The following is a 21,992-nucleotide window of genomic DNA, read 5'->3' as shown; positions in this document are numbered from 1 at the left end:
CTAGCTGAACAGAACGAGGATAGGGAAGATAACTTTGCGGTCAGCACAAAAACCTATAAATAACCACGCAGAGGGGACAAAAAGACCCTCCGCACCGACTAACGGTACGGAGGTGGTCCCTCTGCGTCTCAGAGCTTCCAGCAGGCGAGAAAAACCAATAAAGCAAGTTGGACTGAAAAATAGCAACAAAATAACAAAAGCAAAACTTAGCTTTGCAGAGCAGCAGGCCACAGGAATGATCCAGGGAAAAAAACAAGTCCTACACTGGAACATTGACAGGAAGCATGGATCAAAGCATCAGGTGGCGTTAAGTAGAGAAGAAGCTAACGAGCTCACCAGATCACCTGAGGGAGGAAACTCAGAAGCTGCAGTACCACTTTCCTCCACAAACGGAAGATCCCAGAGAGAATCAGCCGAAGTACCACTTGTGACCACAGGAGTGAACTCTGCCACAGAATTCACAACAAAATACGCTCATCGCTGACCCCGTCACTTGATCTGGGGTCAGCGATGCGTCAGCATGACAACCAGAGGCCTATTGAAGACTTCTATGGTGGTTGATGCAGGATTTCTGTGAGCGCAACCCTGTGGTCGGCGCTCATAGCACTGCAACAATTCTACTACATAGGAGCGATCTGAGCTTCGCTCCTATATAGCAGAGCCGATCGAGTTGTGCCAGCTTCTAGTCTCCCATGGAGGCTATTATAACATGGCAAGTTAAAAAAAAAATATATATATATATATATATATATATATATATATATATTATATAAATAAAAGTTTAAATGACCCCCCTTTCGCCCCATTCGCAATAAAAAAAAAATCAAACGTACACATATTTGGTATCGCTGCATTTAGAATCGCCCGAGCTATCAAAAAAAAGGATTAATCTGCTCGCTAAACGGCATAGTGAGAATAAATTCGAAACGCCAGGATTACGTTTTTTGGTCGCCAGGGACATTGCATTAAAATGCAAAAATGGGCGATCAAAAGAACGTATCGGCTCGAAAATAGGATCATTAAAAACGTCAGCTCGGCGCGCAAAAAATAAGCTCTCACCCGACCCCAGATCACGAAAAATGGAGACGCTATGGGTTTCGGAAAATGGCACAATTTATTTTTTCTTTTTATAGCTTGTTTGGAATTTTTTTTCACCACGAAGATAAAAAAATAACCTAGACCTGTTTGGTGTCTATGAACTCGTAATGACCTGGAGAATAGCAGGTCAGTTTTAGCATTTAGTGAAACTAGCAAAAAAGCCAAACAAAAAAACAAGTGTGGGATTGCACTTTTTTGCAATTTCACCACACTTGGAATTTTTTTCCCGTTTTCTAGTACATGACCTACTAAAACCAATAGTGTCTTTCAAAAGTACAGCTCGTCCCTCAAAAAATAAGCCCTCACATGGTCATATTGATGGAAAATTAAAAAAGTTATGGCTCTGGGAAGGAGGGGAGTAAAAAACAAAAATACCCCTGGTCATGAAGGGGTTAATGTACACTACTGAAAAAATGGAACAGTTAACCGGTAGAGATGATAGGCAATTAGCAAGACAACCCATAAAAGGAGTGGTTTTGGAGGCGATGACCACAGACCATTTCTCTGTTCTCATCCTTTTTGCTGTTATTTTGGTCTCTCTTGCATATTGTCATTCCTTCAACCCGAGAGATACTGTACAACAGCATGAGGCAGTGCTTACAACTAAGAGAAGTTGCTCAGGTAGTGCAGTTCATCCAGGATGGCACATCAATGCAAGCCGTGGCAAGAAGGGTAACTGTCTGTCAGCACAGTGTCCTGTGCATGGAGCAGATAAAAAGGAGACAGGCCAATGCACCCGGAGACGTGGAGGAGGGCAACAACCCAGCAGCAGGACCGCTACCTCATCCTTTATGCAAAGAAGAACATAAGGAGCAGTGCCAGAGTCCTGCAAAATGACCTCCAACAAGCCACTAACATTTGTGTCTGCTCAAACTGTCAGAAAAAGACTGCCATGATGATAGCATGAGGGCCCGACGTATTGTGCTTACAGCCAGTCACCGTGGAGGGCAATTGGCATTTGCCAGAGAGCACCAAGATTGGCAAATTCAACATTGGCACCCTGCGCTCTTCACAGATTAGAGCAGGTTCACACTAAGCCCATGTGAGAGAGTCTGGAGACGCCGTGGAGAACGTTCTGCTGCCTGCAACATCCTCCAGCGTGAACGGTTTGTCAGTGGGTCAGTTATGGTGTGGGGAATCCTTTCTTTGGAGAGCCGCACAGCCCTCCATGTGCTCGCCAGAGGTAGCCTGACTGCCATTCAGCTAACCAGGATGAGATCCTCAGACCCATTGTGAGACCATATGCAGGTGCACTGGGCCCCAGGTTCCTTGTGATGCATAACAATGCTAGGCCTCATGTGGCTGAAGTATGTCAGCAGTTCCTGCAAGATGAAGGCATTGAAGCTATGGACTAGCCCGCCTGTTCCCCAGACCTGAATCTGACTGAACACATCAGGGACATCATGTGTTGTGATTTCTGCTCTTGGGTTCCCTCCAGTGGTGGTAAGTGGGAATGCAGTTGTCTCTGAGTCACAGTCCTGGCCAGGTGTATCTGCTAATTGCTGTTCTCACTGGGATATTTAAGTGTGCAGGATTCATTAGCCCTTGCCAGTAGTCAATGTTTCTTTGGAAGTATTGGATCTCAGCCTGGCCTCACCTGCTTAGCTGCCAATTTCAGCAAAGATAAGTGTTTTTGTTTTTGTATCTGTGGCACACTCCTGTGTGCTTGTTTCAGTTTATTCCTGCTCTGTTTGTAGGATTCACTGGAGTTGCACATATACGCTCCTACATCTTTAGTTGGATGTGGGAAGTATTTTGTATATTCTGCGGTGGACTTTTTGAAGGGTTTTAATACTGACCGCACAGAACTCTTTCCTATCCTGTCCTATCTAGCTAGAGTGGCCTCCTGTGCTAAATCCTGTTTTTTTTGCCTGTGTATGTTTTTTCCTCTCCGACTCACCGCCAATATTTGTGGGGGGCTGTCTATCCTTTGGGGATTTTCTCTGAGGCAAGATAGTATTCCGATTTCCATCTTTAGGGGAAATTAGTCCTCTGGCTGTGACGAGGTGTCTAGGTGTGTTAGGTACACTCCACGGCTACTTCTAGTTGCGGTCTTAAGTTCAGGTTTGCGGTCAGTATAGTGGCCACTTTCTCCAGTGAAAGTTCTCATGCAGCTCCAAGGTCACCGGATCATAACAATCATGTCTCGTTCCATCTACCAACGTCGCGTTTCACCACATACTGTCCAGGGTCCAGGAGTTGACTGATGCTTTAATCCACCTGGAATATTTCATTCTCTGATGTCTAGGATGTGGTATTTTAGTGTTCCCTTTATTTTTTTGAGCCGTGTATATAGATCAGTAGGATAACTCTACTGTAGATACTGTGCAGTACTTTACATTTATCAACATTAAACCTCACCTGCCATGTGTTTTCCCACGCAGACCTCTTATCCAGATCATTCTGTAATATTATACTATCAAGCTCCGTTTTATCATCCTACATCGTTTTGTGTCATCAGCAAAGACTGACACTTTTAATGACTTTGTGGATCGGATTGAGCGTAAAAAGATGTTAAAAAGAATCAGTTGTAGCACAGATCCTTGTGGTCCCCACTGCTGACTTTATCCTTTTTAGAGAATGTACCATTTACCTTAACTTTTTTTCTTTTCCCTTAACCAATGTTTGACCTATCTACTTATAGTTTCCCCCCAGTCCTTACTTTTGGAGCTTCAGTATAAGGCTTTTAAGTAGTACAGTGTCAAATGCGTTTGCAAAGTCTAGCTAAATCACATCAGCAGAATGTCCAACATCCAGATTTGCACTTATATCTGCTTTCAATCATTCATGGTCCTTCCGATGGGGTTCTTGACAGTTAAACTTCAGAAAGCGAAGTTGCCCCATTGCCTACTGTCAGAGAATAACCTTTAGACTTTTCACAAACCCCTTACTTGGGTTATCCAGGACTATTACATTTTTTCACTGAAGAGCTAACAGGCAGGTAGTTGCTAACTGCTACCTGCCTGTGATGGCTGGCACCGATCTCTACCAGCACAGAGCCGTCACTTGCCGGCTATTCAACATCGTTCACCATCGTTGCGTTGATAGAGTAAGGCCATGTTCACTCGATCAGTATTTGGTCAATATTTTACCTAAGTATCTGTAAGCCAAAACCAGGAGTGGGTGATAAATATAGAAGTGGTGACGTGTTTCTATTCTACTTTTCCTCTGGTTGTTCCACTACTGGTTTTGGCTTGCAAATACTGAGGTAAAATACTGACCAAATACTCAATGTATGAGCGTGGCCTAACGGTTTCTCATCCACTCTGCTTGGTTGAGAGGTGTGACTGCCAACGTCATTATGATAGATGTCATGATGATAGACAATGAGGAGTCTGCTGTCAATCATCATGACGGCAGTCACACCCTGTCAACAGAGCAGATGAGGAACAGATGCTTTGTTGACATGGAGTAGGTGAATTTTCAGCAGGAGCGGAAGCAGTGCCTCTGTTAGTAACTACATTCCTGTTTAGCTTTTAGGCATATAGTAAAAAAGACTAAATAGTACTGGAGAACCCCAGCAAAATCTAATGTGTCATTGCTATATTTCTGTCTGTCCACCTGCTGTGACTGCTGCCAGTAAAATGTATCTCTGGCTAGCTAGCTATTGTCCGTAGTGATGAGGCTTGTATCACACTACAATAGTATCTGTTATGCTGCCTCTCTCAAAGGCTTCCATCTGAAGCTAAGAAAAGTGAGATTCAGATGGAAACTCCAATGGAGCCTTTCATTATAATGAGGCATGCAGAGCCTGAAGTCTTCAACTCTTAGTGTTTCACGTTTTTTCGGCAATGTCTTTTAAGCAAGATACAGTAGAGTAATCAATGGAGCTATTTTGTGCAGCATAAAACATGGCCTTCACCAGAATAAAGTGAACCTATAGTTGCAGACTTTGGGCTCCATTTGCCTCGTTTCTTCTCTGTCAATGAATACATTTACGACATCATCACTGATTAGCAATTACTGGACTTAATACTTGTTTTTTTCAGGTCTTCATTTGTGTTAAGAATGTCAGCGGAGAAGATGATCCTCTTAAGTCCACCCTTGATGAAATCAACTCTGATGTGATCGTATTGCCGCACATAACAGATTTTAGGACAGGTTCGGAGTGTTTGTCACAGTCCATGTCTGTAGTGTTTATATGTGGTTTTCAGATGCTGACATTCTCCTTTTCATTTTCAGCTATGCCGTGTCTTGCTCTTTATACCGATGGTGTGTTGTATAGAGCAAAACTGCAGTCCATTAAATCTTACGACCCTGTCACTTGTATTGTGGAATTTGTTGATTATGGAACTTCAAAATTGCTGGATGTCAGCAGGTAATACAGTATTGCAATTCTTTACCGCAGTAGTCATTATTATGGCAAAACGTGTATTTACTTTGACAACTTGTGTCAGAATGACTCTTTTATGAAAATTTTACACCTTTTCCGCCCGTGGGTTCAAAGTCCTCCCCACCCTGCTAGATAAATTCCTTAAAGTGAACCTGTCACCAGGAATAACGCTGATCACCTGCAGATGTGGAGTTAGGCTTCTCTCACATTTCCATCGGTACGCGGCCGTCACTAAGCATCGGCGCGACAGATGTTAAAATTCGGCACAGCGTGGGCAGCGGATGCAGTTTTTCAACGCATCCGCTGCCCATTCTAAAGTCCCAGGGAGGAGGGGGCAGAGTTCCGGCAGTGCATGCGCGGTAAGAATTGCAGGACCCGACGTGCGAAAAAACGTTCCCTTGAACGTTTTTTCGCTATGACGGTCCGCCAAATACCAACACATCCAGTGCAAGACGTATGGAACGTGTGTCCATATGTCGGGATGCGTCGGTAATACAAGTCTATGTGCAAAAAACGCATCCTGTGGGCAACTTTGCAGGATGCGTTTTTTTTTTTTTTTGCACAGAACGACGCATTGTGACAGCCCCTAAACAATGGAAGTGTGAAAGAGGCCTTAATCTGCAGGTTAACAGCGTTATGATGCTGTCCTGCGCCTGCACACAGCCGAATGCAGTGGGGAGAAGATTATATTTATTCTCCCCACCAGCATTTGGATTCAGTCGTGAAAGGCTGCGCCAGCGCTGGTTCAGGCACTTTCTGCGTATACACAGCGGCCATTGTAACCGCGTTCCCCTGACTGACAGCCAACCTTAGTGTAGGTCACTTGTGCTGTTTTTTTAGATGTTTAGGCACCTCAGAGGCTCTGCATATGCGACAAGACGTCCGCTATGTATTTCAGCCAATTTTGTGCTCTAAAAGTAAAATAGTTCCACTTCTGTTCCAAGCCCTCCCGTGCACCGAAACAGTAGTTTTCCACCACATATAGGGATATCTATGTACTCAGGAGAAATTGCACAGCAAATTGTTTGGTCCATTTTCTACTGTTACCCTTATGAAAATGAAAAATATGGGACTAAAGGAACATATATGTGGGACAAAATAAAAATTTTCATTTTTCCTTCCACATTGCTTTAATTCATGTGAAGCACTTAAAGGTTTAATAAACTTCTTGAATGTGGTTTTGAGCACTTTGAGGGGTACAGTTTATGGTCATTTCAAATGTGATGTGGTTCCTAAAAGAAAATGGTTTTGTAAATTTTGGAATAGTCGAATTCACCACGAAAACAGAATATATATATATATATATCTCTTGAGAAAATATTTGTCTCATCCAAATATATATATATACAGTGGGGCAAAAAAGTATTTAGTCAGTCAGCAATAGTGCAAGTTCCACCACTTAAAAAGATGAGAGGCGTCTGTAATTTACATCATAGGTAGACCTCAACTATGGGAGACAAACTGAGAAAAAAAAATCCAGAAAATCACATTGTCTGTTTTTTTAACATTTTATTTGCATATTATGGTGGAAAATAAGTATTTGGTCAGAAACAAACAATCAAGATTTCTGGCTCTCACAGACCTGTAACTTCTTCTTTAAGAGTCTCCTCTTTCCTCCACTCATTACCTGTGGTAATGGCACCTGTTTAAACTTGTTATCAGTATAAAAAGACACCTGTGCACACCTTCAAACAGTCTGACTCCAAACTCCACTATGGTGAAGACCAAAGAGCTGTCAAAGGACACCAGAAACAAAATTGTAGCCCTGCACCAGGCTGGGAAGACTGAATCTGCAATAGCCAACCAGCTTGGAGTGAAGAAATCAACAGTGGGAGCAATAATTAGAAATTGGAAGACATACAAGACCACTGATAATCTCCCTCGATCTGGGGCTCCACGCAAAATCCCACCCCGTAGGGTCAGAATGATCACAAGAACGGTGAGCAAAAATCCCAGAACCACGCGGGGGGACCTAGTGAATGAACTGCAGAGAGCTGGGACCAATGTAACAAGGCCTACCATAAGTAACACACTACGCCACCATGGACTCAGATCCTGCAGTGCCAGACGTGTCCCACTGCTTAAGCCAGTACATGTCCGGGCCCGTCTGAAGTTTGCTAGAGAGCATTTGGATGATCCAGAGGAGTTTTGGGAGAATGTCCTATGGTCTGATGAAACCAAACTGGAACTGTTTGGTAGAAACACAACTTGTTGTGTTTGGAGGAAAAAGAATACTGAGTTGCATCCATCAAACACCATACCTACTGTAAAGCATGGTGGTGGAAACATCATGCTTTGGGGCTGTTTCTCTGCAAAGGGGCCAGGACGACTGATTCGGGTACATGAAAGAATGAATGGGACCATGTATCGTGAGATTTTGAGTGCAAACCTCCTTCCATCAGCAAGGGCATTGAAGATGAAACGTGGCTGGGTCTTTCAACATGACAATGATCCAAAGCACACCGCTAGGGCAATGAAGGAGTGGCTTCGTAAGAAGCATTTCAAGGTCCTGGAGTGGCCTAGCCAGTCTCCAGATCTCAACCCTATAGAAAACCTTTGGAGGGAGTTGAAAGTCCGTGTTGCCAAGCGAAAAGCCAAAAACATCACTGCTCTAGAGGAGATCTGCATGGAGGAATGGGCCAACATACCAACAACAGTGTGTGGCAACCTTGTGAAGACTTACAGAAAACGTTTGACCTCTGTCATTGCCAACAAAGGATATATTACGAAGTATTGAGATGAAATTTTGTTTCTGATCAAATACTTATTTTCCACCATAATATGCAAATAAAATGTTAAAAAAACAGACAATGTGATTTTCTGGATTTTTTTTTCTCAGTTTGTCTCCCATAGTTGAGGTCTACCTATGATGTAAATTACAGACGCCTCTCATCTTTTTAAGTGGTGGAACTTGCACTATTGCTGACTGACTAAATACTTTTTTGCCCCACTGTATATATAATTTTTTTTTTTTTTTTTTTACATTCTCTCTACTCTTTCTGCCCATCCAGCGACTATATTGAAAAAGATCTGGGAGGGTCAAAACGTCTTGATAAACACTATTGTGGCATAAACACTATTGGACCGTGACAGTATATCAAAATAAATTACCGTTTAACCTACTGAATTACATGAGTGTCTTCTGATAATGGGCTGCACAGACTCCATTTCAATCTTGTAGATGATCCTTTTCTGGGGCGGCTATTTTTAGGCTGGGGGCCAATATCCCTGGACCCTTAACAGCCTGAGAATACCAGCCCCCCAGCAGTCTACTTTAGATTGGCTGGTTGTCAAAAATGGGGGGGAGCCACTCAATTTTTTATTTTTTTTTAATTATTTATTTAATTGTTTTGGGGGTTTTTTAAACGGGGTGGGACCCCTCTATTGTTGATAACCCAAGAATAGCCTGCAGCTCTCAGTTTTGCCTGGCTGATTGTTAGAAATACCGGGATCCCACTTTTTTTTTTTTTTTAAATGTATTTATTTATAGCTCAGGCATCCTCTGATAAATACTCCCATCAGCGGCGCCTGCTCTTGCTGTTATACTTTTTACCTGCGGTCACAGCTGCGAGTTCACACTGTCATCTGACAGCTTGGGAACCGCAGCACTCTGATGGGTAGTAATGATCTTGGCACCGATCAGAGCCGCCGGTGTTTCTTACATTGTTATGCAGATGACGGTGCTAGAAACAGTGTGTTTGGGCAGCCGAACAGTAACACTTACTTCCGTGTCCAGGGTACATGCCTGAACAGTAGGTGTTCGATACGGACCCCGACCTTTACTGTTCAGGTTCGCCCATCTCTTAGAGCAACCCATTTGCACCCTCACAATCGTGGCACGGGGAACTGAGGCAATGGGGGCATGTACCACTCCCTGCCCCAGAAACAAGTCTTAGATGCAATGGCGAGAGATTGAGGATAGCATTCAAGGGATTAACAGCAGTGAATGCTGGCTGTGTTGCACAGCAAACATCTGATTAGTTAAATGAATGTGATTGGGTTGTATGTAAATCGTGGCTTGAGCTGTGTGTAGTAAAGCTGGAGTCACACATAACGATATTGTTAACGATATCGTTGCAACGTCGCGCTTTTTGTGACGTAGCAACGATCTCGTTATGTGTGACAGCGACCAACGATCAGGCCCCTGCTGGGAGATCATTGGGGAATGATCCGGACCATTTTTTGGTCGCTGATCACCCGCTGTCATCGCTGGATCGGCGTGTGTGACGCCGATCCAGCGATGTGTTCACTTGTAACCAGGGTAAATATCGGGTTACTAAGTGCAGTGCCAAAGTGAAAACAGTTTCAATGATGCCAAAGTCGTTCCCCTGATTGTTGGTCGCTGGAGAGAGCTGTCTGTGTGACAGCTCCCCAGCGACCACACAACGACTTACCAACGATCACGGCCAGGTCGTATCGCTGGTCGTGATCGTTGGTAAGTCGTTTAGTGTGACTAAAGCTTAAGGTCCTTATCCCATCCTGACAGGATGGACTGATATGACAGACCCCATCTAAAGCAAGATCTGATAGAGTGCTGCATATGCTAGACTTTGAGGCCATTGTTGGGACCTCTGTTGTCGATGGACTAACGGATGGAGCACTTTCCCTCTGTCAAATTCCTAATTTTCTGCTATCACTATTCACAGTTGCGTCCGAGGGGTTAAAGTAGTGGTTTTGGAGCTCAGTCCGACACCAGCCATAGCTCAGCTGTGTAGAACAGCCAGCTCCCAATACATGTGACAATTCACAACTCCTCTGCCCGTGCCAGCCAGGCAATGTAACTTTTGTCCTGATGTGGTCTGCAGCATGTCATTAAGACGTCCATTTGTGTCAAGGGGTATTATAGAAATAATGTTTATGAAGTCTTGCCTGCTTGTGGCGATTACCTTTTTATTTTTCTTTCTAGTCTATTTCAGCTTCCCCCTTCACTTATTCAGTATCCAGCAAAAGCCATCAAAGTGAAACTGGCCGGATTTAGGCCTCCTACAGAAGATTTGGAGAGCTGTAGACTTCCATACTGCCCAGATTGGAGCCTGAAAGCATTGTACCAGATGATGGACTTGGTGCAGGGAAAGACACTTTTTGCCACATGCATTGTAAGAGTATTTTGGATTTTAGTGTTTTCTCTTCCATTTTCATTCTATGATGAATTTCTGCGTATGTTGTAATGTGATTTTGGTATAAATGTCTAAAATCACAATTTTTTTTTTTTTTACTTTTTAGGTTACTCCGAACAGCTAATTACTCCACACCCCATCCCCTCTTTCCAGCCTCCTAAACTGTTCAATCTCTTTAAATTCACTAATAAAATCCATCAGCTTCACTGAGGAATCAGGTTACATGCTGACCATAGGAATCTATGCTTGGAGGATTAGTTGCTGTGATTCCTCCTTTTCAAGGCTTCCTGCTTCCTTTTCACAGGACATTAAACAGCAGTATTTACCAGTAAATTCAGTACTGGCATAGGATATAATGGTTACCAGAAGCAGCAGCATTGTCTCTGCGTGTCTCTCCCTGCTGCAGCTGCTTCCTCACTTTACTTAATGAGTCTATAGGCAGCATGCAACCTGATCCTTCACTGAGGCTGAAGCACAGTATAAATAAAGACCTAGATGAGGCTGGAGGACTTAAGGTACCTTCACACTGAACGATATCGCTAGCGATCCGTGACGTTGCAGCGTCCTGGCTAGCGATATCGTTCAGTTTGACAGGCAGCAGCGATCAGGATCCTGCTGTGACATCGTTGGTCGGAGCAGAAAGTCCAGAACTTTATTTCGTCGCTTGATCTCCCGCAGACATCGCTGAATCGGCGTGTGTGACGCAGATTCAGTGATGTCTTCACTGGTAACCAGGGTAAACATTGGGTTACTAAGCGCAGGGCCGCCCTTAGTAACCCGATGTTTACCTTGGTTACCAGCGTAAACGTTAAAAAAAAAAAAAAAAAAAAAACACTACATACTTACATTCCGGTGTCTGTCCCTCGGCGTTCTGCTTTCCTGCACTGGCTGTGAGCGGCGGCTGGCCGTAAAGCACAGTGGTGACGTCACCGCTCTGCTTTACGGCTGGCCGGCGCTGACAGTGCAGGAAAGCAGAACGCCGAGGGACAGACACCGGAATGTAAGTATGTAGTGTTTGGGGTTTTTTTACGTTTACGCTGGTAACCAGGGTAAACATCGGGTTACTAAGCGCGGCCCTGCGCTTAGTAACCCGATGTTTACCCTGGTTACCAGGGGACCGGCATCGTTGGTTGCTGGAGAGCTGTCTGTGTGACAGCTCTCCAGCGACCACACAGCGACGCTGCAGCGATCGGGATCGTTGTCTAGATCGCTGCAGCGTTGCTAAATGTGACGGTACCTTTACTCTGTAAATCCATGTCAGAATGGCTGTATAATCCTTATATTATCATGAGCATCTTATGAGTCCAGCTATAGAGTGAAATATCTTATGAGTGCAAATGTATTCAGTGACTGACAGCTTCAGCTGGTACTAAGCATTGTGAGATCTCATCAGCAGGAAGGAGGTACACTGAGGAGCTGTCAATCAGATTAGGTAGGCAGGGATGCTATAAACATTGATAAATAAGTGTACATTTATTTTGACATTGATTATCAATTACGGTAAGTATATCTAAGACATCTATTTAATGTTTTATACTTTTTGTATTGTGAAATTTTATGAAAGATTTGTTTTAATATGTTCACAGCTGGTAGCACTTGTTTTCTGTTGTGGAGACTTAAAAGGGGATATTCTAGTGACCTCCCATAGAGGCAGATTACAGTGTTCGGTTGTACTATACAGGATTGTAGGAAGCCAGTACTTAGGAATTTAGCTTTTTTCTATGTAGGGGCTTTGGAGTTGTGGCCCACCCAAAAAGTGTATATAAAAATTAACCAGCACAGCAGTTCGGGCATATATGGACAAACCATAAACTAAATGGTGTTTAAGAGCACCACTCCACCCACGGCTGTCAGAGGCACACAATGAATGATTAAGTCAGACTTTGTGTGCAGGGGGGAAAAGATACGGGTTCGGCCTGTCACCCTGCATCAAAAGCAGGGACACGACATATGGTGTAAGTTTACATTGTATGCTGTGAAGCGGTTAAGGGAAATGTCCAGCCAAAACAGAACTGACGTGATCAATGTTGTCTTTCCTTTTCTTAGGCTGGATCAGAAAATACTGTGTTCTTGTATGATGACAATCAGCAACTGGTGCACAAGCCACTGATTGGCATGAAACTGGCCGACATAGAGGAGATGTGAATATTTGTGAAGGTATTGTTGAATGCTGTACATTGTTGTAGGATTACATGATTTCTGACATCTTGCAGAAAGTCTCCCCTTTATTAAGCAGTGTATAGCTTACTAAATACAGGGAGATCCCTTAAATGGACTTTTACAAGGTATTTGACCACATCTTTTTGATCAAGTGACAGGACCTATTTAACCCCTTCATGACCCAGCCTATTTTGACCTTAATGACCTGGCCATTTTTTGCAATTCTGACTAGTGTCCCTTTATGAGGTAATAACTCAGGAACGCTTCAACGGATCCTAGCGATTTCTGAGATTTTTTCATGACATATTGGGCTTCATGTTAGTGGTAAATTTAGGTCGATAATTTCTGCGTTTATTTGTGGAAAAAAATAAAAATTTGGCGAAAATTTTGAAAATTTCGCAATTTTCACATTTTGAATTTTTATTCTGTTAAACCAGAAAGTTATATGATATGTGACACAAAATAGTTAATAAATAACATTTCCCACATGTTTACTTTACATCAGCACAATTTTGGAAACAAAATTTTTTTTTTCTAGGAAGTTATAAGGGTTAAAATTTGACCAGTGATTTCTCATTTTTACAACAAAATTTACAAAACCATTTTTTTAGGGACCACCTCACATTTGAAGTCTGTTTGAGGGTTCTATATGGCTGAAAATGCCCAAAAGTGACACCATTCTAAAAACTGCACCCCTCAAGGTGCTCAAAACCACATTCAAGAAGTTTATTAACCCTTCAGGTGTTTCACAGCAGCAGAAGCAACATGGAAGGAAAAAATGAACATTTAACTTTTTAGTCACAAAATCTTTTAGCAACATTTTTTTTATTTTCCCAAGGGTAAAAGGAGAAACTGGACCAGGAAAGTTGTCCAATTTGTCCTGAGTACGCTGATGCCTCATATGTGGGGGTAAACCACTGTTTGGGCGCTCGGAAGGGAAGGCATGCCATTTGGCTTTTCGAATGGAAAATTATCTCCAATCATTAGCGGACACCATGTCACGTTTGGAGAGCCCCTGTGTGCCTAAACATTGGAGCTCCCCCACAAGTAACCCCATTTTGGAAACTAGACCCCCAAAGGAACTTATATAGATGTGTGGTGAGCACTTTGAACCCCTAAGTGCTTCACAGAAGTTTATAACGCAGAGCCGTGAAAATAAAAAATAATTTTTCTTTCCTCAAAAATAATTTTTTAGCCCGCAATTTTTTATTTTCCCAAGGGTAACAGGAGAAATTGGACCCCAAAAGTTGTTGTCCAGTTTCTCCTGAGTACGCTGATACCCCATATGTGGGGGTAAACCACTGTTTGGGCACATGGTAAGGCTCGGAAGGGAGAGAGCACCATTTGACTTTTTCAACACAAGATTTGCTGGAATCAATGGTGGTGCCATGTCGCGTTTGGAGACCCCCTGATGTGCCTAAACAGTGGAAACCCCTCAATTCTAACTCCAACACTAACCCCAACACACCCCTAAACCTAATCCCAACCCTAGCCACAACCCTAACCCTAGTCTCAACCCTAACTCTATTTCCAACCCTAACCCTAAGACTATGTGCCCACGTTGCGGATTTGTGTGCAGATTTTTCCGCACCGCCTTTGAAAAATCTGCAGGTAAAACGCACTGCGCTTTACCTGCGGATTTCCAGTGTTTTTTGTGTGGATTTCACCTGCGGATCCCTATTATGGAGCAGGTGTAAAATGCTGCGGAATCCGCACAAAGAATTGACATGCTGCGGAAAATACAACGCAGCGTTTCCGCGCTGTATTTTCTGCACCATGGACACAGCGGATTTGGTTTTCCATAGTTTTACATGGTACTGTAAGCGTGATGGAAAACTGCTACGAATCCGCAGCGACCAATCCGCTGCGGATCCACAGCCAAATCCGCACCGTGTGCACATAGCCTAATTCTAACCCTAATTCCAACCCTAGCCCTAATTCTAACCCTAATTGCAACCCGAATTCTAACCCTAATTCTAACCCTAGCCCTAAGTGCAACACTAACCCTAAGTTCAACCCCAACCCTAAGTGCAACGATATCCCTAAGTGCAACCCTAACCCTAAGTGCAACCCTAACCCTAAGTGCAACCCTAACCCTAAGTGCAACCCTAACCCTAAGTGCAACCCTAGCCCTAAGTGCAACCCCAAGTGCAACGATATCCCTAAGTGCAACCCTAGCCCTAAGTGCAACCCTAGCCCTAAGTGCAACCCTAGCCCTAAGTGCAACCCTAGCCCTAAGTGCAACCCTTTGTGCAACCCTAACCCTAAGTGCAACCCTACCCCTAGCGGAAAAACAAAAATAAATATATTTTCTGTATTTTATTATTTTCCCTACCTATGGGGGGGTAAAGGGTGGGGTTTATTTACTATTTTTTTATTTTGATCGCTGTGATAGAACCCTCCCGGGGAGGACGCGGGAGGGTCGGAGGGGAGAGGAAGGCGCTTAGGACAGGACGGAGGGGTACGGAACACTGACGGCGGCTGCAGATCGCCGCCGTCAGTCGGTGGGGGGGCCAGATCGGGGTCTCCAGCCATGGCCGATGCTATCGCAGCATCGGCCATGGCTGGATTGTAATATTTCACCAATTTTCACCAATTTCATAGGTGAAATGTTACAGATTGCTCTGATTGGCTGTTTCACTTTCAACAGCCAATCAGAGCGATCGTAGCCACGGGGGGGGGGGGGGGGAGGGTGAAGCCACCCCCTCTGGGCTGAAGTACCACTCCCCCTGTCCCTGTAGATTGGGTGAAATTGGAGTTAACCCTTTCACCCGATCTGCAGGGACGTGATCCCTCCATGACGCCACATAGGCGTCACAGGTCGGATTGGCACCGACTTTCATGACGCCTACGTGGCGTCAAAGATCGGGAAGGGGTTAAAGTGTAACTATCCTTTCTTAGAGCACCACTTCAGCGTTTGTTCTTTTATTTTACCGTTGGAGTGGTGATTTGAATCTAAGGTCTTTGCGCTTCGTCTCATACTCACCTGCCGCCATCTTCCCCTCTATCGCTGCCGCTTCCATCGGTCTCCCTCAGTTTGTTACCTGCCAGCTGCTCCAGTCTTTCATGGAGGAAGGCGGAGGTCAATAATCAATGTAAGTCTGAGTGCCTTGTTCTGGCCTCTTTCTGCCACTCATAGACTTTCATTGAGAGCTTGTTACGCATCTTCTGACTTTGGACCAGTCAGAAGTTGCAGTCACAAGATGGTGCCGAAAAAGTTGAAGATGCCAGAGGGCAAGTATACGACAGGGGCTGGGACCTTTGTTTAGTAGCACCACTCCAGCACTGGAAAAAAAACCCTTTGGAGTGGTGCTTTAAGGCTATGTTCTCACTATGAGCTGTTGGTGAGTTTATGATGTTGCAGGTTTTTTGTACCATTTCTACAACTATTATGTAAATTAGGCTACTTTTTTTTTTTTTCATTTCTTAGTGTGTTTTTTTGCATGTGTTTTTTTTTTTTGCATATTTGATGCTTCGTTTTTTTGTTTTAAATAAAGCTGGATTCTTTTTAAACCTCCTGATATTTGGTTTTAACAAAACTTTATTGATGCAGTCACATGCAAATTACATGTATTTGGGTTTCCACTGTAGAAAAACATTTTATTCTGAGTAGAAACCAAAGCACAGTGGGCATGAGATTTCTATGAATCCCATCCAGTTTCCACGCAGAAACACTGCAGACCTGCACTGTGATTTACAGTACAATGTGAAAAAAAAACAACTGTGCAGATGGTGCGGAAAAATCCGCGTGGAAACGCTGCGTATTTAAAAGAAGTGCATGTCACTTCTTTTGTGCGGGTCTGCAGCGTTTCTGCACCCTTCCATTATCGCAGTGGTAAAAACCGCAGAAAATCTGCACAAAATCCGCATTAATTCCGCATAAAAACCATACAAAATCCGCGGCAAATCTGCACCTGCGGATTCTGCCAGGGGATGCGGATTTTGTGCACAAAATTCTGCACCCCATTCCGCAACGTGTGCACACAGCCTTACACACTGCAAAAATATGCAGCATGAAAAACTCACCATGAGAACACTGCCCAAAAGTTTTATATGTTACACTGCACTGCACAGTGTTTGATCAGTGGGGTCCACGTCCTGACACCACTACTGATCGCTCAAAACAGCTCTGAAGTCTGTAGCTCCTGTATGATCAGGACACACAATAGTAGTAAGTGTATGGATCCGTACACAGCGCTGAGAGTGTGAATGTACGGACCCATAAATTTGCTTATGGACTGGGGCACCGCTCGGTGTGCACGGCTCCTGTTTGAGATGCAAACTTCAGAGCAGTGTTTTGAGTGATTGGTGAGATCTCTGGATGCGGACCCCTATCGATCAGCTACACTACACAGCCCCTGAATTTCTGAATTACACATTTAAAAGTAAAAGTTAGTCACATTACCAGGTTCACATTACCAGTCAGACATGCCCGTGCTACCTACACTGTGCTGCTCTCAGCCATTTGCCCGTGACTCATTGCTATACCAGTTCATCCAAGAATTTGGACCCCCTTGATCATAAAGTTTTGGCATAAGCATGAAATATGTGATACCTATTCACCCTTAAAAGTGTAACCGTCTTTTTAATTTTTATTTCATAAATCGATAGCGCACAAAAAGTAAGCAACTTTGTGAAATATCTTATTAGTGAAATCTGCTCCTTTCTCCTCCTGGACTGATCATTCATTATCACAATTCTCCGTTCACAGGTAAAATGTGTCTTTTGTGATTAAAGACTTTCCCATCACTGAGATAGGAGATGACCGTTGGTGCTCATACAGTTCTATGGAGAACTAGAAGTTTTGTTTCAGAACTTGCAGCAGAATGTCGGTGTTCGTCTCTAGCTCCTCCAAAGAATATTAAAAGCACTAGCTGCCATCTACTATTTCAGTAATGTTAATATCTGTCTTCATTCAATACAGGTTTTTTTTTCACATGAATTTAGAGTGAAAGATCAGTCCAGGAGGAGAAAGAAAGTGGAATTCTAAGAACAGATATATTACAAAGTTCCTTATTTTCATGTGTGGTGTTTATGAAATAAATTGATTTATACATTAAATCCGAGGTTCCTCTTTAAATATATATAAGCCCTTCTGTGGGGTTAGCTGTAGCTGAATGTTTGGGGGTTTTCTATGCTTTCATGAAGATTTAATTTTCAAGATTTCATGATTTAATCTGTTTCTTTGTCTTTCCTGCAGATAACAAGTTGTCGTCTCCGATGACAAGAAGGTTCTTGCTTATTGCCAGATGTCGTTATTCATAGCTAGAGATTTGCTTTTCGCTACCTGCCCAAATGAAGGTGGTGGTTGTGTTTTTTCTTTTCGTCACATCATTTATATTAGGAAGTGTGTATCTGAAAAGCGCTGTGGAAATAATGGCGCTGTGTAGTTCCACGAGTAAAAACAAAACCTTATACTCTTCCCCCTCATTGGTGCCATTTCGGCGATATCAAGCACCAGGTATCTCGGCCACTAATGGACTGCAACGTTCACACTTTTCTCGGACTTCTGAAGCATATATAAGCGCTGCAGCCCATTAGCGACTGGTGATGGTCTGCAGAGCTCACGTGACAGTCATGAAAGCATCAAGAGGTTGGCTGCAGACATCACTGAAAGGGGGAGTATTAATTGGTTTTGTGTGTGTTTTTTTTTTTTTTTTACTCGGAGACTACAGCATTTAACAAGGGGATGTCCAAGTAGCAGACAAACCCTTTAAAGGGAATCTGTCAGTAGGATCTACCCTCCCTTATGGGCATGCAGGGCATAGGAAGATGAATCTGCTATCCAATGTCTTATTCCAGAGAAATTCACATTTTCTTAATATGTAAAAGAGCTGTTAAGATCTATAGGGCGGACACTGGCCTCCCTGACAATCTGCCTCCAAAGACGATTTTAAGTGAAATGGGGCATTAAGTGTGCTACATGTAATGGCCGATTTCACTGTAAAACTATGGGTGATATTAACTGACACAGAAAAGCATTAAACACATCTGCAGATGTCCTCTCATTGCTTCAGCTTCCATCTCGCAGGCAGCCAGTGCTGCAATGCAGCAGAGCTGTGAGAGCTGCAGCTTATAATGTGTTTATGAGCTAAAGTTCAGTTCTACTGTTCTGTTACTTTCATGTCTCACACTGGTAACTCGAACTTTTATTAAAAATAATCTCTGGAGGCAGATTCTCAAGGAGATCAGTTGCTGACCTATGGTCCTGAAAATCTCATTTACATTTCTCTGAAATATGACACCAGATCACAGATATCGAGATATCATTTTATTAAGCTTCCTATGACCTACATGCCCATATAGACGGCTTAGGAGCGTTTATCCTACTGACAGATTCCCTTTAATGGAATTTGTTTGTGGTTTTGTTCTTTTTTTCACATCATTAATATATCAGTAAGTATGTTAATGGCCATTAAAGTGGGTTTTCCCATGAACAAAGTGTATTTTGATCAATAGATCTTGGAATAAAAATAAGCTCCACAAATAGATGTGTTAATGAAATTGGTTCCTGTGCTGAGATAATCTTATAAATGTGTCCTTATCCTTACTGTGTAATGGCCGTGTCTGACCGTACAGGAACATGGTCTGATCACACCACAACTACTGGGCAGGAGAAGAAGGGAAAGCAGAGCATCGGATAGCAGCTGACTCGCAAAAATAATCTGTGATCCCTTGCTGTAATATCTATATATTCTTTTGCTTCTTCCCCTGCCCAGGAGTTGTGGTATGCTCAGACCATGTTCCTGTATGGTAAGACACAGACATTACACAGTACACAGCAGGGACACATTTTTAAGATTATCTCAGCACAGGAACATTGTATTTAAACACATCCAATTGTGGAAATTATTATTCCAAGATCTATTGATTAAAATATACTTTGTGAGACAATCCCTTTAATGAAGACGGCTGTTTGTGTTTTTGCCATGTTGTTAATATTAGTAAGTGTGCTAATGACCATTAAAGAGAAATGTTCTGCATAACATTGGGTCTGAGTCTCAGATTACTCTCATTCTTATACTTAATAACGCTCTTTTGTATTTAAAGGACTTGTCCAGAGCGTGACAAATTAGTTTGCTTTGTTTATGTGAATCGTGCCACTCTGGCTCATGGGTTGTGACTTTATTCACAGCTTATTCACATACATGTAGCAAGCTGTATTTTCACATACGGCCCATATACTGTATATATTTTTGGAGTGTCCTCCTATTGAGATTGAGTCTTATGGCCTAGTTCTTCTTTTTTGGCTGTTACTGTATTAGTTCGGATGACATTGTTTCCACATACAGCCCATAGACTGGCACTGTTTGTTGAAGACGACTTTATTTCTTAAATAATTCTGGACCAACCTCCTATTTTTAATTCTGTTTGTACTTATTTCTCTTACTACCAAGCAATTAAGAGTACATGTGACCACTAAACGTTATTTATATCTTCCTCATTCATTAGGCAACTTTGCCCACACCACACAGTGAAAGATAGTGCTATGTTGCTGCTACATCTACTATATAATTGTCTAAGGGTCGCTTCCGTCTTTCTGTCTGTCTGTCACGGATATTCATTGGTCGTGGCCTCTGTCTGTCATGGAAATCCAAGTCGCTGATTGGTCATGGCAAAACGCCCACGACCATTGCCACAACCAATCAGCGACGGGCACAGTCTGGCGGCAAAATGGCCGCTCCTTCCTCCCCGCAGTCAGTGCCCGCTCCATACTCCCCTCCAGTCAGCCCTCACACAGAGTTAATGGCAGCATTAATGGACCGCATTATGCCACCGTGTAACGCACTCCATTAACACAGCTATTAACCCTGTGTGACCAACTTTTTACTATTGATGCTGTGTATGCATTAATTATTCCAAACACTCTATTTTGGTGGACTCAGATAAAAATTATAAAATGACAGCGATGAAAAATGTATGTGAAGAGATGAAAAAAAGAAAACGTGCAGAAAGACCCCAGTAAAAATAGGAGGGGAAGAAAAATGACGAGGTGAACAACCACACGATGTGAGAAAGAAAAGAGCGTGAAACATATGAATGGGTAAATAGACAAAAAATGGTGCCAACAAAAAAGTTAAACAAATTTATTTTAGAGATATATATATATATATATATATATATATATTTATTTAGAACAGCATCATATTACCAAATTTGTAGTGCAAAGCTCTCCAAACCAATACTCCAATGGCTCCAATAATATGCAAAAAAAGGAAAACAGCACAAAAAAAATGATAGAAAAAGTGGGCTTTAATTCCTGGACGGCGTGGCAATCCTTTTTCATTTCTTGTGCTGTTTTCCTTTTTTTGTATGTATATATATGTATGTATATATATGTGTATATATATATATATGTATATATATATATATGTATATATATATATATATGTATATGTGTATATATATGTGTATATATATATATATATATATATATATATATATATATATATATATATATATATATATATATATATATATATATATATATATATATATATATTATATTATATATGTGTGTGTGTGTGTGTGTAAAATATGAGGTGCTAGTTAGTAAATCAACCCAACAGAGAATTATTGGTCGACCCGGTGGTGTGACCCTATCCATATGCACCTTTGGGAGAAAGTAGAAGCAAGGAACCCGCGGGTGTTCAACATGAAGAAACTATTTGTTCTTTAGTAATGATGTTATTCATCAGGGCCTCATCAAACCTATTCTGTAGGGAAATAAAGAAATGTGGTTATAGAGGGTTGTATGTTAATCGCTTATAGCAATCCATATTTCTCAGCTGCCAAAACGCCTCCCTTTCATAAAGATTGTGGCCAAATATTCCCTCCTTTGTCTGCTGATCTCTGTTCATTGAAGGTCTCAATAGCCTGAAGTTCTTCATTCATCCATATCTCATCCTGTGCATTGGGTTCATGAAAAAAAAAAATTTCAGTGTCCGCTTTCTGACCGAAAGGCTGAGATCCTTTACCGCTGTGATTACATCAAAAATTGAGGAAGGGGAAGAAGGTAAGCCCAGACTGCAAAACCTCCTACTTCAGACATCAAAGTAATGTTACAGAGGTTTATTACCTGTAGTCTGTTACTCATTTGGTCAAAGTTTTTCTTTGTATCACCAAGGTGTCCATTCTGATATCCTCCCTTACATTCTCTGCCGCCTAGAATATGCATGTCGTGCATCTGTAGTTTCAGTATTGCTGAAACTGGAGGTGATGGAGGACACTGAAGAACTTCTGGATAAATAAGATTCTCTCCTATTCTGTTGCCATTTATATAC

General features: G+C 42.4%; 1 protein-coding gene across 1 annotated transcript in view; it reads left to right on the top strand.

Annotated features, from left to right (window-relative positions):
* Positions 1–19,632, top strand: part of RNF17 (ring finger protein 17) — a 341,311-nt gene extending 321,679 nt beyond the window's left edge. Inside the window, exons 27-31 of the mRNA XM_069759912.1 lie at positions 5,088–5,199; positions 5,281–5,416; positions 10,338–10,527; positions 12,595–12,705; positions 17,909–19,632. Coding sequence (XP_069616013.1) covers positions 5,088–5,199; positions 5,281–5,416; positions 10,338–10,527; positions 12,595–12,693 — 537 coding nt within the window. The 3' untranslated portion in view covers positions 12,694–12,705; positions 17,909–19,632. The remainder of the gene's footprint in view (positions 1–5,087; positions 5,200–5,280; positions 5,417–10,337; positions 10,528–12,594; positions 12,706–17,908) is intronic.
* The last annotated feature ends 2,360 nt before the right edge of the window (positions 19,633–21,992 follow it).

The sequence above is a fragment of the Ranitomeya imitator genome, chromosome 3, assembly GCF_032444005.1.
Source record: "Ranitomeya imitator isolate aRanImi1 chromosome 3, aRanImi1.pri, whole genome shotgun sequence".
NCBI lineage: Eukaryota > Metazoa > Chordata > Amphibia > Anura > Dendrobatidae > Ranitomeya > Ranitomeya imitator.
The sequence above is the reverse complement of the archived record's forward strand: the minus strand, read 5'-3'. Positions and strand labels throughout refer to the sequence as shown.